The sequence below is a fragment of the Haliotis rubra genome, unplaced genomic scaffold (assembly GCF_003918875.1).
Source record: "Haliotis rubra isolate DU_JTF1 unplaced genomic scaffold, ASM391887v1 Scf351, whole genome shotgun sequence".
NCBI classification, from domain to species: domain Eukaryota; kingdom Metazoa; phylum Mollusca; class Gastropoda; order Lepetellida; family Haliotidae; genus Haliotis; species Haliotis rubra.
Genome location: NW_025767026.1, coordinates 428,154 through 443,597, shown reverse-complemented (window position 1 = coordinate 443,597; position 15,444 = coordinate 428,154). Strand labels below are relative to the sequence as shown.

At 39.4% G+C, this 15,444-nt stretch overlaps 1 protein-coding gene across 8 annotated transcripts in view; it reads right to left on the bottom strand.

Annotated features, from left to right (window-relative positions):
- The window catches only part of LOC124285083 (POU domain, class 6, transcription factor 1-like), a 94,179-nt gene that overhangs the window by 16,018 nt on the left and 62,717 nt on the right, over positions 1-15,444 (bottom strand). For all 8 annotated transcript variants that reach the window (XM_046721237.1, XM_046721242.1, XM_046721243.1 and 5 more), the window contains one exon: positions 1,930-2,094. In XM_046721237.1, the coding sequence (XP_046577193.1) occupies positions 1,930-2,094 (165 nt within the window). The remainder of the gene's footprint in view (positions 1-1,929; positions 2,095-15,444) is intronic.

Below are 15,444 nucleotides of genomic sequence, written 5' to 3'. Positions count from 1 at the left end.
ATCATATCGTGACCTCGGTATTGAGATACATACGGTATCGTGACCGCGGTATCGAGATACATATGGTATCGTGACCACGGTATCAAGATACATATCAAGATACATGATGATATCACTTTGGTATCAAGATACATATCGACCTCGATCAAGATACATATCATATCGTGACCTCAGGATGACATCCCTGGTTGCTTGTATGACAAGCATACGTTGTGGAAGGCCATGTCTACCCTGGGTATTCACAATGGCCAAAACGTACAGCAGTCTTATAAAAATAGGGGCATGAAGTGAATGTGAATCGAACATTTATTCAACAAGATGAAGGCAATTTTTTCAGATATCTTTCCACGGGGAACATTAGTTTTGACTTTTATTGTTCACTGACAAAGAGCATGTAAAAAAACACTACTGACTCTTCCACCATATTGGAACAACATATGAAACCGTATCACGTCATGCCTCAAAGCATTTCAATCACCATAAATTACTTACGGCTGAACCAGCTGTAATAACATAAAGCTAAGAGAAAAATACCATTTGGTACGGAACAGCAATATATTTCCTAGTAATCACAGACAGTATTGCATGATGCTTTTCCTCTATTTGTTGATAATATAATCTTCACTTAAAATATTCCCCAGTTTCCCTCTACTTCAATGTACTGGGTGACTTTTATGTACAAAGTTACCTCCCTTGGGATGTCACTGGACTATGATATTACCTTGTAACCTCCCCTTAGGTGTTACTTGACTATCCTGTACTTAGTTACCTCCCTTGGGAAGTTACAGGTCAATGGTATATATATTGCACTATGGTATACCCAGTTACCTCCTGGTAGTTACTAGACTGAGGTATAACTAGTAACATCCCCGGCAGTTACTGGACTTCAACTAACATGTTACCAGATAAGCTTCTATCCATACCATGACATTTGTGTTACCCTTCCAAGCTCTTCGCTGCCACCTGTTCCAAAGCAGCCATTATATGATTCTTGATAATCCCATTTAACCAGAAACTTAGTGAAATGTATTAATTTTTTTGCATGTCTTTGAGAATAGCCTAAAAGTGAACTGGGAGAAGGTTTACAACTGATTTATTATTTCCCAGGTATATTTATCTTTTAAGTCTTTTTGGCTCAAAACCGGACCAATGAATTGCAATCTAACTCGAAAACTACTAAACATATAATACTCAATCAAACATTGATCATAATCAAAATATCAGACCAACTCTGTGATTTTTTTTTCAGAATTTATGTCCTAAAAATAAAAAAGTTGTTTAACAAACTATCATTAAAATTTTGACACAGTTCACTAGTGTTACAAGGGAGGGGTGCAAAGAGAGGAACAGCCAGGTGTACGAGAAAGGATGCAGATGGCACAGCACAGGTAAATGAATCTATAACTTTGTGGCACTTGTGCACATGCTTTTTCTGAATTTTCCTGCAAGAATAGTTCAGTGTCATTTGTCCTGGGCCCACAAACTAACCCAAAAGCTTTGTCATAATCCAAACCGTGATTTCCTGCTATGCACAATGGTATTCAAAATAGAGAAAGAGGGCCACCAATAGACAGTTTAATAGCATTCAAAAACAGATCTTGAATAATTCCAGTTAGTTATATTCATCTTATTTTCTATTAAATGAATCAAGGTATTATTTTCATAATTCTTGTTGTGCTGCCAGGGCATATTGAAAATATTTATCTGAGCCATTTCAAAATTTAAAGCGTCATGGCACACAAATTGAGCACTAGTTCGATCCCTGTAATCCCATCACCAACTGTGGTACACCAAGTTGTCTCCCCTGTCACGTTACACACTGCAAATTCAAACTGGAGTCAGGATCTGCTGTCATGGTGACAGTCAACATGATATAAACAATTTATTCACATCTGATCGTGTTTTAATGGTTTCTAGTCTTGTGTTTACCTGTGACTCCTGCCAGGCCAAGGTTGAGAGGCTGTGCCAGCGCCTGTAAACTGGCAAGATTCGTGGCAATTATCTGCCCATTGGACGTCGTCAAGAGTTGAATCTGTTGATTCCCTCCCGTTGCCAAGGATACCGGGATGCTGATGAACTGTTGTGTGCCATTACCTGCATAAAGAAGAGAACATTGTGACGGATACAATGACATCATTGTTTTCTTATACATCAATAATGCATGCCAGTTACATAATTGTCACCAAAGATCAATAAACAATCAACCGAAAGGTTCTTCTAATCATTGGCTTATACATTCAAGCTTACAGCACACATTACAAGCAGATGACAGTTGAGACATTAAATTTTATCTCAAGTTGTTACAGAAAAACATATTCCTCAATACTGGGGGCAGCGGGTAGCCGAGAGGTCAAAGCATTCGCTCGTCACACCGAAGACCCGCATTCTATTCCCCATGTGAAGCACATTTCTGGTGCTCCCGGACATGTTATTGCTGGAATACTGCTAAAAACAGCATAAAACTATACTCACTCACTCACTCGTCAATATTGAAAAAATAATAGAAACATCAAATATACTCATGGAAACAAATAAGGGAACACATGAAAGCACAAGAGTTCCTTTATTCTTTTCCAGAATTTCACCCACAGTGCAATACAAAGCTTGAGAAGAAACCTGGAAAAGAATAAAGGAACACTTGTACTTTCAGGTGTTCCCTTATTCGTTTCCTTGAGTATACAACACATCACTCATTACTTAGAGGAACTGAGGAGGGACTGATCAGCAAAGCTTGCAGTTTTAGTTCAAGTGGGTATATGGCCAACTTCTGCTATATGGAACAAACTCTATGAATAACAACTTCTTTATTTCATGAGTGCAACGTTTCGCTACAGATTCTGCTATATGGAGGTGAGGTGAAATTGGGTTTAACGTCGTGCTTGAGAATATTTCGCTCAGATGACGACGTGCATGCGTGTGTATGTGTATGTGCAGCTGTTTGTACTAGCCCAGACTTTAGCTGGTTTTATAGTGCTAGCCCACTGAGATACCATGCCGCAGTGAAGCATGAATACCCCACTCAGACACAGTATACTGACTCCGAGCCGACCAGTCCTTGTTGTACCCATTAATGCCGAGCGCCAGGCAGGGACCAACAAGTACCATATTTTAACGTCTTTTGGTATGACGCGGTCGGGGATCGAATCTGCTATATGGAACAAACTCTATGAATAACAACTTCTCTTTATTTCATGAGTGCAACGTTTCGATACAGATTCTTGTACCGTTGTCAAGCAGGAATGATACATGAAAAAAATTGACAAAGAAAACAACATGATTGACTAATGTATTGTTTTCATTGTTACATTTAGTATATATACATCTCCCCCGTCTTCATGTATCATTCCTGCTTGACAACTGTACACAAAACGTCGCACTCACGAAATAAAGAAGTTGTTATCCATAAAGTTTGTGTGCGAGAAAGGATGGAGACGGCACGGCACAGGCTAATGAATCAATAACTTGATGGGCACTTGTGCACGTGCTTCTCTAACACCTGGCTGTCCCTTTCTCTGCACTCCTCCCTTGTAACAAATAGTGAATTGTGTCAAAATTTCACTCACTCACAGCCCTAACACCTGATACATAAGGTTGACCAAATGATGAAATGAATGAATGAATGAGGTTTTACACTGCTTTTGCCAACATTTCTGCAATATCACAGCAGAGGACACCAGAAATGGGCTTCACACACTATACCAAATTGGGGAATTGAACCGGGACCCTGCTCAAATGACGGGCATGTGTTAATAGGGATCAATTCTATCCTGAAATCCCAAAAGAGAAACCAGATAGGATGTCCGGCTGTCAGTAAGCAATATACAACACGAATCTGTTTTTATCTCACGGGAAGGATATAATTAACTTATTCCATACTTTCTATACAGGGTCGGTCAATACATTCTACAGATTCACTCTACGGCACTCCTTGGCAGCTGCCTTGATGGCGCTATGATACGTGTGACTGCCACAGCATGAGTATTACACACAGAGACTGTGTCATTCATTGATTTACCACTGATTTGTACCGACATGTTGTTACAGAATATAACAAGCAGACAGGCCGTGATAGAAACAGCTGTTAATGGCTGGCTGATGGCAGGTAATGGGCAGGATGGTACATGTGGACTGAGACTTTGGGTCCGGAGTAGGACCTGGTACTCATAGCTCTACCAATATTGTCATGTGATATATACAAATATATAAAACAAGAGAGTCGCTGATGTGTATGTATTTTTCCCTGTCATACATGTATTCCTTCTGACGTTTATATGTGTGAGCTAAGATGAGCTTCAGACAGGTTCACAGGATCAGGCCCAGATTTCTTGAAGCAAACTTTAATCTGAATTTTAGATTTGAAAATGCATTTCTTGAAATAAACTGAAATCGATATTAAACTCAAACTTAGTAAACAATTTGAGTTTGGTAGATAGGTTACTTATGTTGTTTAGATGGTTTTTTGTTTTATTTTGTGAGTGAGTGAGTGAGTGAGTGAGTGTGAGTGAGTGAGTGAGTGAGTGAGTGAGTGAGTGAGTGAGTGAGTGAGTGAGTGAGTGAGTGAGTGAGTGAGTGAGTGAGTGAGTGAGTGAGTGAGTGAGTGAGTGAGTGAGTGAGTGAGTGAGTGAGTGAGTGAGTGAGTGAGTGAGGTGAGTGAGTGAGTGAGTGAGTGAGTGAGTGAGTGAGTGAGGAGTGAGTGAGGAGGAGTGAGGAGTGAGGAGGAGAGCGAGCTGAAATGAGCCAGCTGGTCTAACACCAGATTTACCAGTATTCCAGCTATCTTCACAACCTGTCACAGGAAAGTCCAGGGTGAAGTTGGTCTGTCAGACCTCAAGTGCCATGAACCATATTTTGTGGGATACGATCAAATATGAGCACACAGTTGTTACACTGATCGATACCAGATGTATCACACTATAATCATGATATGTCCATTTATAACGGGTCAAATACCAATCACCAAGTGAATACTCACTCCGCTACATTATTTCCCAAGTCAATGGATTGCTGTGCACTTGACTTATGTTCTCAACTCCCTGGGAAGTCTACAACCAAGGCTTCCTTGCTACCCAAGAAATCATGAACACTACGTGTTTCCCATATAATGCTTGTATCAATGGTACTTGACTTATATTCTCAACTCCCTGGGAAGTCTACAACCAAGACTTCCTTGCTACCCAAGAAATCATGAACACTAAGTGTTTTCCCATATAATGTTTGTATCAATGTCACTTGACTAATATTCTCAGCTCCCTGGGAAGTCTACAACCCAGGCTTCCTTGTTACCCATGAAATCATGAACACTAAGTGTTTCCCCATATAATACTTGTATCAATGTCTGAGAATAGTATTTCATGGACAAGTGACAAACTCTCCCCAACACATATTCAGCATTTAATCAATACCAGATCAGTAGGTCCAGCATATGTTATTAGAATGCCATCAATAGCAGGAAATCACTAGTCCGCTCCCAGAGCAAATGTCTTTCAATCACAACAGATTGCAGCAGCTCCAATAACCTTTTCTGTATCGAACGTTAGGTTTGGTTTTACGGCTGCAGATCGTCATCAACCATGAGCAAGACAAATGGGATATTAACACTCAGTAATGTGATCGTGGTTTGCAAGGATTCGAGTTTCTTGAATATATGTCCTTAATTGCATACCAGGGCTCCAGATAATTGTTCAACATCAGGAGTACATACTCCTTATTTTTTCAATGTAAGAGTACTAGAAAACCTTCAGTGTACATTTAGAGTACTGAATGGAAATTAATGGAGTATCAGTAATCTTGTGTTTCATTGCTAGTCTTGCGTAAGCAGGTCAGTAAACAATAAAACAATACGACTGTAAATGATTCTAAGACCGTACACCATTGCTGTGGTGCGTATCTGCTACGTTTTCCAAAATATTTCCTACCATATCGTGCAAATTTATATCCGTACATACGCCGACTAGGCCCTTATCTGGAGCGAGACAAACAAACAGCACCACAAACTTTAAAAATACGTCATAATACCCTTTTACGTAATGTAATGTGATTTTGTTCGAAAGCACGTTCTCGAAACAATGCCTTATGACGCCTGCATGGCAACACGGTTGTCTGGCTCAGCGAGTGCGTATAAGCTCCGCTCACTGGTGTTTCATCTCTACGAGCTATGTCATTGCATAAGCCCAACGATGTTGAGAGTTTCCAGTAGTTGTATACCGGCGGATGCGCAATATTTTGCAAGCACCAGTTTGAAATATTTTCCTTTTTTCACTAATACGCTCATATTTATTTGTATTACGGGCTGCTGAGGTGTTATGTTTTGTGTATTTTATATTTTTAATTTTTTTTTAATTTACATATATATATTTGTCATTCAGTAATTTGCACCATTACATAGAAAAGTGTTTTATTAGTATTTTATTTTTCGAAGCGGTAATAATGCATTACACTAGACACGTCAGTCGTGTTTGCGCCGGTTCGGTCAATGCATTCTATTTATTAGGATTAATTCAAGGGATTGGGGTTAGGGCTAGGGCTAGGGCTAGGGCTAGGGCTAGGGCTAGGACTAGGACTAGGACTAGGGTTAGGGTTTAGGGTTAGGGTTGGGGTTGGGGACCTAATGCAATATATAGTAGGTACATGTCCGGTGGTTCGGTCAATGCATTCTATTTACTAGGATTATTTCAAGGGGTTAGGGTTAGGGTTAGGGCTGAGGGTTTAGGGTTAGGGTTAGGGACCTAATCCAATATAGCAGGTACATGACCGGTGTAATACGTGAGTACCATTTGTTGTTTTTCTTTTTGCATTTTAATACTTTTTTTTCACACAAAAACGGGAAACCAAAAACGTCGAAAGTACATTATGAAATGGGTTAATGTAGAAATTTTGGGCTAATGGAAATTGGTCTGGAATTTGCACTCAAGCCTCTTTCACACGCAACATAAATTTTGTAAAGTAATGATTCGAAGGCTAACTCACCCGAGTGCCGCCACTACACATGCTCATGTCTCCCTCGCTCCTTAGTGCGCGATCCACATTATCCTTACAGTGTTCCCTACATCACTTTTCTGTCACAAAATCACCGATTTATATAAAAACGCCATTCATGCATGCACCGTGAAATCTACGCCTGACGCCTGACGCCAACAACCCTTTTCAGTTTGAGGCATATCGGCTCATTCCACGCCACACGCTAATTTGTAGATTACGGAATGGGACGAGTGTGCCAAATGGCATCGGATCCATTCGGCAATTGTCCGGAGAATAAAATCACGAGACACCAAGTCTACCCGTAGCATTCGTAATTGTCCGTGACCTATTCGACTCTTTCCGTTCATTTCCGTGACGTCACAGGAATGACTCGATAAATTTGCACATTGTGCAACAGTGTGGACGTAGCTCAGTCGGTTAGCTGTCGAGCTAACAATCCGAAGGTCGCGGGTTCGCCTCCGACGGGTTCTCACAAACTGGTTGCTTGTCTTAATGACACGTGACCTACGGCAGAGATCGTCCTCACGAGAAGTTGTGGTGCTGTATTCTAAAGGTGCTCCCATTTGTTACATGTTTGGTACATAGAGCACGAGTGAGTGAGTGAGTGAGCATTAATCTGCTACATTATCGGGACAGACCTGACATTTAAACCAAAAATCTGGCACAGCTGTTAGTTAATTTCTTTGATGAGTATAGTATAGATGTCACAGGTTTGACCAATCATAAAAATCTGAAAATACATATTATACTCAAATCAGAACAGTTGTGTTTAATATATTACATTATTTTATAAAAAAAATACCCCAAAATATGTATATTTATTATTTTCCTTGCTTAAGCAATCCATGATCTATATTTTATGCAAATATAGTTCACACTGTGCACAAAGCACACATTTCGAACATGAACTACGCCACACACCAGCAGTTCAAGTGGGAATTACTCAGATCAGTTACTCTTTCGTCTTTCCTAACATTAAAAAAGAGTTCACAAAGCGAACTAGCACTGCAAGTACCCAGCTGCATCTTTTAGTTGCAATTTCCCTTGGGCAGCATTCTAGGAACTCTATCCACCATGCACTGCAGTCATTACATGTAAGCTGATTATCTCCCTTGGGAAGTGACAGCTCTGCAGAAAATACTACCCTGCACTAAAGGATTACATCCATCTGGATGTAGATGGGTTTTTTCACAATGAATAATATGCTTTGATTTGGACAAAGCAGTAAATAATGTAGTGATCATACATCAGCATTTTAAAATAATTTCAGAGAGCTTACTTCTGACATTTTTTAACTTAAAAACGTAAGTCACAGCAATCTTCTGTGCGGACCATGAATCAAAAGACAAAAAACACACTGAGGTTAAATCTAATCATAATAATAATAATAATAATAATATTGTGAAGATTAAATGTTATAACTCAAAGAGCCGAGTCTTTCTAATCTTCTTTGATGTTGTTTTGTGTGTTGTTTAATGCTTCATTTAATTTCTTAATACATGAATAACCTTCACATTAATGGCATTAGTAACACCCAATAAACCCTCTCAGTATTTAGTTACACTGGGAACAGACCTCAGAGAATATTAAAGTGTATTTTACAGCTTGTAACACTGATATTTTCACACTGAAACTTAACATAGCTGTTGATCCATCATAAATGCTGAAATATTGATCCAGCCTTCAACCAGTTCAGCCGAGTGTGTCCGTCTCTGGCGATATCAATTCAGGTTTCAACAACCACCAGAGAAACAATGGCCGTCCAAAAATCTATAAAGTTTCTTTCAAAGCAACAAAGCAGAACAAAAAAACAATGAAAACACAAAAAACTTGCCTGAACATACATTTCCACTCAGGAAAAGTCGGATATGTTTTTTTCTCCAGAGTTTAAACAAGTACTGTTTATGATTCAGCATCGATGTGCATCATTGTATTAACCTGCTTCCCTGGGACTCACACTGCATACAATACACCGATCAGGACAGAAGAATTGATTTGTATGCGGCAACGTAAATAACATACGTAACAGCACAGCGTGTAACAATGATGCAAAAAAGGAGCTGTTCTGATTTCTTTGGTTTCGGTATGAGAATTCAGAGTGCAACCTCTTTAAAAAGTCCCAAGAGAATGACGGATGAAGAAGTTTACAACTACTCCTCATTATTCCCGATCGTACGTCAAAATTAACAAAGCGTAATCAATAATAACAGTACCAGGTTACCTTTTCATTGCAATATTTTTTGGGGTAACAATAAAATCATATTCATGGCTTTTGACTTCTAGTTTGAATATCAAAAAAGCACAGGAGTGATTCATAGTGAGGTCGAAATAGGCTTCAAAAATGCTTTTAAGATTATCATAGATATATTTGTACAAGAGTGTGAGTGTGTGTTCCCCCTGTACATGGTGTTTGCATTTGCTTGTGTGAGTGAGTCTAGTTTTACGTCGCTTTTAGCTATATTCCTGCAATATCACAGAGGGGACACCAGAAATGGGCTTCACACATGGTACCCATGTGGGGAATCGAACCTGGGTCTATGCATGAAGAGCAAAAGCTTTAACCACTAGGCTACCACACCGCCTAATGTTCGTGTTTGATTGTACTAGTCAGGTCTAAGGCTGGTTTTATAACACTAGCCCACTACAGACACCATGCTTCAGTTCATGATGACACAGAATACTAACTCCAAACTGACTCCACTATCAATCCCTGGAGCACCAGGCTGAGAAACAACAAGTACCATCTTTTAAAATCTTTATCGTCAGATAGTATATCATGGAGGTAGCTGACTGATCTAGTGACTTCAACATGATTTTTTTTACCCACGAACAGTTGACTTTTTAAGATGGGTTTTGTTGACCATCATATTTGTGGCTGCTGTTCGAAGTCTAGAAAAACTGCTTCACACTTCTTTACAGACTGTAGAAAGGTAACACCCATTTTTGATGGAAGGGTCTCATGAATGAAAGGCATTCTTTCAGACAGGTATATCTCCCTGTGGCGTACCAGTTGATTAATTATTTATTAACAACAGGTGCTTATTAATTGCGAATTTTTTCAAAACAAATGCTGTCAAAGGCAGACATTTTTTCAAGTATTTACGGTACATTAATTTGAGGTAAAGGTTACAGCTCTGATCCTGAACCAGAATACAGCCCGTATTTCCCATGAGATAATACCTACAGTGATGCTAACGAGACAACCACATCCACTGAACCCAGTGCCTCAACTCTAATGAATGTATTCAGACAAATCCTACATAAAGCTTCCACATCAGACTTAATGACCTTTATTTCCACAAATTACTGACTACATTCGTTATTTTCCGCTATTCTCATACGCACGTTTAACAAAGCAATCTAAATCTCAAGATAATGAGTTGTATGCCAAGCAGCACCGCTGACCGACTCTTCTTGAATGAGAACACCAATGTATACATAATAAATGAAGCAAATGTTGTATTGTGAAGTAAGTCTTTGAAGAAAAACTACAGAGAACCAAGGAATGGAAGCAAACATGCAAGATCAAAGACACAGTTGGGATCACAGAACGCCAGTCCTGAATATTACCATTCCAAATTTATTAGCGAGTGTAGAGAAATCTGGAGCACTAGCCATAAAGATAGAAAACTGATTTTGAGAGGAGAATATGCAGACGAGAGAATTTCTATGGATGAAAGGGAAGGTGGTTGCAATAATTCACATCAATGCACATAATTATACTTGTGTTGTGATAGACACTGCATATGGTAGAGGTCGTGTGGGGATAAATAGCAACATGGCCATCAGTGTTTCTCCATTACAATATCCCATCTTTCCTGGGTGAAATTTAAAAACAAGTCATTCAGGATTGTGATTCACCTTCAAAACGAGGGAGAATATGCACTTAGGAAATGAAGTTATTGTATCAGGATACAATTATCTCGTACCCATACAGGATACATATTAGGATATGTATCGTATGACAGACTCACAGCATCGTTATTTGTTACGTTATGTCTTATACAGCAAAGTCTGGAACATGAGCAACAATAAGTCGAGTCCCCAAATACCTAGAATCAGGTCGGATATTGTAACCTAATTAATCCACTCTAGACAGCCGGGTGACAAACAGGGTAAATATTGTCAAAACCAATCCATATGCAAGGATATGACTCCACACTAAACAGTCAGGTGACAAACAGGGTAAATATTGTCAGAACCGATCCATAAACAAGGATATAACTCTACACTAAACAGCCGAGGGACAAACTGATGGTAAATATTGTCAGAACCGATCCATATGCAAGGATATGACTCCACACTAAACAGTCAGGTGACAAACTGATGGTAAATATTGTCAGAACCGATCCATATACAAGGATATGACTCCACACTAAACAGTCAGGTGACAAACTGATGGTAAATATTGTCAGAACCGATCCATATACAAGGACATGACTCCACACTAAACAGCCGGGTGACAAACTGATGGTAAATATTGTCAGCACCAATCCATATACAAGGATATGACTCAACACTAAACAGCCGGGTGACAAACTGATGGTAAATATTGTCACCACCAATCCATATACAAGGATATGACTCCACACTAAACAGCCAGGTGACAAACTGATGGTAAATATTGTCAGCACCAATCCATATACAAGGATATGACTCTACACTAAACAGCCAGGTGACAAACTGATGGTAAATATTGTCAGCACCAATCGATATACAAGGATATGACTCTACACTAAACAGCCAGGTGACAAACTGATGGTAAATATTGTCAGCACCAATCCATATACAAGGATATGACTCAACACTAAACAGCCAGGTGACAAACAGGGTAAATATTGTCAGAACCGATCCATATACAAGGACATGACTCCACACTAAACAGCCGGGCGACAAACTGATGGTAAATATTGTCAGCACCAATCCATATACAAGGATATGACTCAACACTAAACAGCCGGGTGACAAACTGATGGTAAATATTGTCACCACCAATCCATATACAAGGATATGACTCCACACTAAACAGCCAGGTGACAAACTGATGGTAAATATTGTCAGCACCAATCCATATACAAGGATATGACTCTACACTAAACAGCCAGGTGACAAACTGATGGTAAATATTGTCAGCACCAATCCATATACAAGGATATGACTCTACACTAAACAGCCAGGTGACAAACTGATGGTAAATATTGTCAGCACCAATCCATATACAAGGATATGACTCAACACTAAACAGCCAGGTGACAAACAGATGGTAAATATTGTCAGCACCGATCCATATACAAGGACATGACTCCACACTAAACAGCCGGGTGACAAACTGATGGTAAATATTGTCAGCACCAATACATATACAAGGATATGACTCTACACTAAACAGCCAGGTGACAAACTGATGGTAAATATTGTCAGCACCAATCGATATACAAGGATGTAAATATTGTCAGCACCAATACATATACAAGGATATGACTCCACACTAAACAGCCGGGTGACAAACTGATGGTAAATATTGTCAGCACCAATCCATATACAAGGATATGACTCTACACTAAACAGCCAGGTGACAAACTGATGGTAAATATTGTCAGCACCAATACATATACAAGGATATGACTCCACACTAAAGAGCCGGGTGACAAACTGATGGTAAATATTGTCAGCACCAATCGATATACAAGGATATGACTCTACACTAAACAGTCAGGTGACAAACTGATGGTAAATATTGTCAGCACCAATCGATATACAAGGATATGACTCTACACTAAACAGCCAGGTGACAAACTGATGGTAAATATTGTCAGCACCAATCCATATACAAGGATATGACTCTACACTAAACAGCCAGATAATAAACTGCTGGTAAATATTGTCAGCACCAATCCATATACAAGGATATGACTCTACACTAAACAGCCGGGTGACAAACTGATGGTAAATATTGTCAGCACCAATCGATATACAAGGATATGACTCCACACTAAACAGCCAGATAATAAACTGCTGGTAAATATTGTCAGCACCAATCCATATACAAGGATATGACTCTACACTAAACAGCCAGGTGACAAACTGATGGTAAATATTGTCAGCACCAATACATATACAAGGATATGACTCTACACTAAACAGCCGGGTGACAAACTGATGGTAAATATTGTCAGCACCAATCGATATACAAGGATATGACTCTACACTAAACAGTCAGGTGACAAACTGATGGTAAATATTGTCAGCACCAATCGATATACAAGGATATGACTCCACACTAAACAGCCTGGTGACAAACTGATGGTAAATATTGTCAGCACCAATCGATATACAAGGATATGACTCTACACTAAACAGTCAGGTGACAAACTGATGGTAAATATTGTCAGCACCAATCGATATACAAGGATATGATTCCACACTAAACAGCCAGGTGACAAACTGATGGTAAATATTGTCAGCACCAATCCATATACAAGGATATGACTCCACACTAAACAGCCGGGTGACAAACTGATGGTAAATATTGTCAGCACTGATCCATATACAAGGATATGACTCCACACTAAACAGCCGGGTGACAAACTGATGGTAAATATTGTCAGCACTGATCCATATACAAGGATATGACTCCACACTAAACAGCCGGGTGACAAACTGATGGTAAATAATGTCAGCACCAATCCATATACAAGGATATGACTCAACACTAAACAGCCGGGTGACAAACTGATGGTAAATATTGTCAAAACCAATCCATATACAAGGATATGACTCAACACTAAACAGCCAGGTGACGAACTGATGGTAAATATTGTCAGCACTGATCCATATACAAGGATATGACTCCACACTAAACAGCCGGGTGACAAACTGATGGTAAATATTGTCAGCACCAATCCATATACAAGGATATGACTCTACACTAAACAGCCGGGCGAAAAACTAATGGATAATATTGTCACCACCAATCCATATACAAGGATATGACTCCACACTAAACAGCCAGGTGACGAACTGATGGTAAATATTGTCAGCACCAATCCATATACAAGGATATGACTCAACACTAAACAGCCGGGTGACAAACTGATGGTAAATATTGTCAGCACCAATCCATATACAAGGATATGACTCAACACTAAACAGCCAGGTGATGAACTGATGGTAAATATTGTCAGCACCAATCCATATACAAGGATATGACTCAACACTAAACAGCCAGGTGACGAACTGATGGTAAATATTGTCAGCACCAATCCATATACAAGGATATGACTCAACACTAAACAGCCAGGTGACGAACTGATGGTAAATATTGTCAGCACCAATCCATATACAAGGATATGACTCAACACTAAACAGCCAGGTGACGAACTGATGGTAAATATTGTCAGCACCAATCCATATACAAGGATATGACTCAACACTGAACAGCAGCCGGGGGACAAACCGAAGGTAAATATTGTCATCAAATGCCATTGATGCTAAACAAACCATCCCTACCAACCCACAGTATCTGTCCATGAGGCTAAACAAGCGACTGGGCACCTGTTCCACAAAGCAAGTCTCACACTATCTGACTGTCAAAAGTCAACACATGTGTGTTAAGATAACCACTCAAAATGATCAGCTCCTTTCTTTCATAATACTGGAGTTAATCTTCCATGGCATGGCTGACCAACTACAGCAATAGAGAATCAGGTGGTCCTTACATTCTTTTGAGGAGTATACCTTTGAACCGTGATGACTTTGTGGAACAAGGACCAGGCCCCGATTTCTCGAAACAAACTTAAGTTTTTACTCAAATTTCAAACTGAGTTTGACAATTTGAAACAGCTGAATTTTTAACTCAACTGCATTTTTTAACTTAAAAAAGCCCAAACAACTTAAGTAATCTATCCACCAAACTCAAATTGTCTGCTAAGTTTGAGTTCAATATTGATTTCAGTTTATTCTGGGAAATGCATTTTCCTGCGTTTTCTCAAATTTGAGTCAAAACTCAGACTTAAGTTTGTTTCGAGAAATCGTGGCCAGGTCACAGCTCTTCCTGGGTGTACAATCCCTTCTCTAAACCAGTCACTACAGATATCGGAATGGTCCCTTCACGAAAAGCACCAGGTGATCAGGACAGAAGCAGAGCAGCCCTTAACATAGAACCTTCAAAAGCCCTAGTTTGTGTTGGGAATATTATAGATGTTATTTTAAGAAGTTATATATTGCACATTCACATTTTGCAATTAATTCAGTAGAACAAATATGGCCAGGTGTTAAACAGGTTCCAAATCAGTCTGAATCCTCCAAAGGAACAAGGAACCCATCGTGATTCTTTGAAACGACAAGATACCACTAATTTTAATTCCTATTCTTGTTTATACAACAGATGCTTGATGCTTGAGTCTACATAAGGAACTGCAACATGTTCTCTTGTGAAAATTGTATGATTTCATAGCAATATCCAAA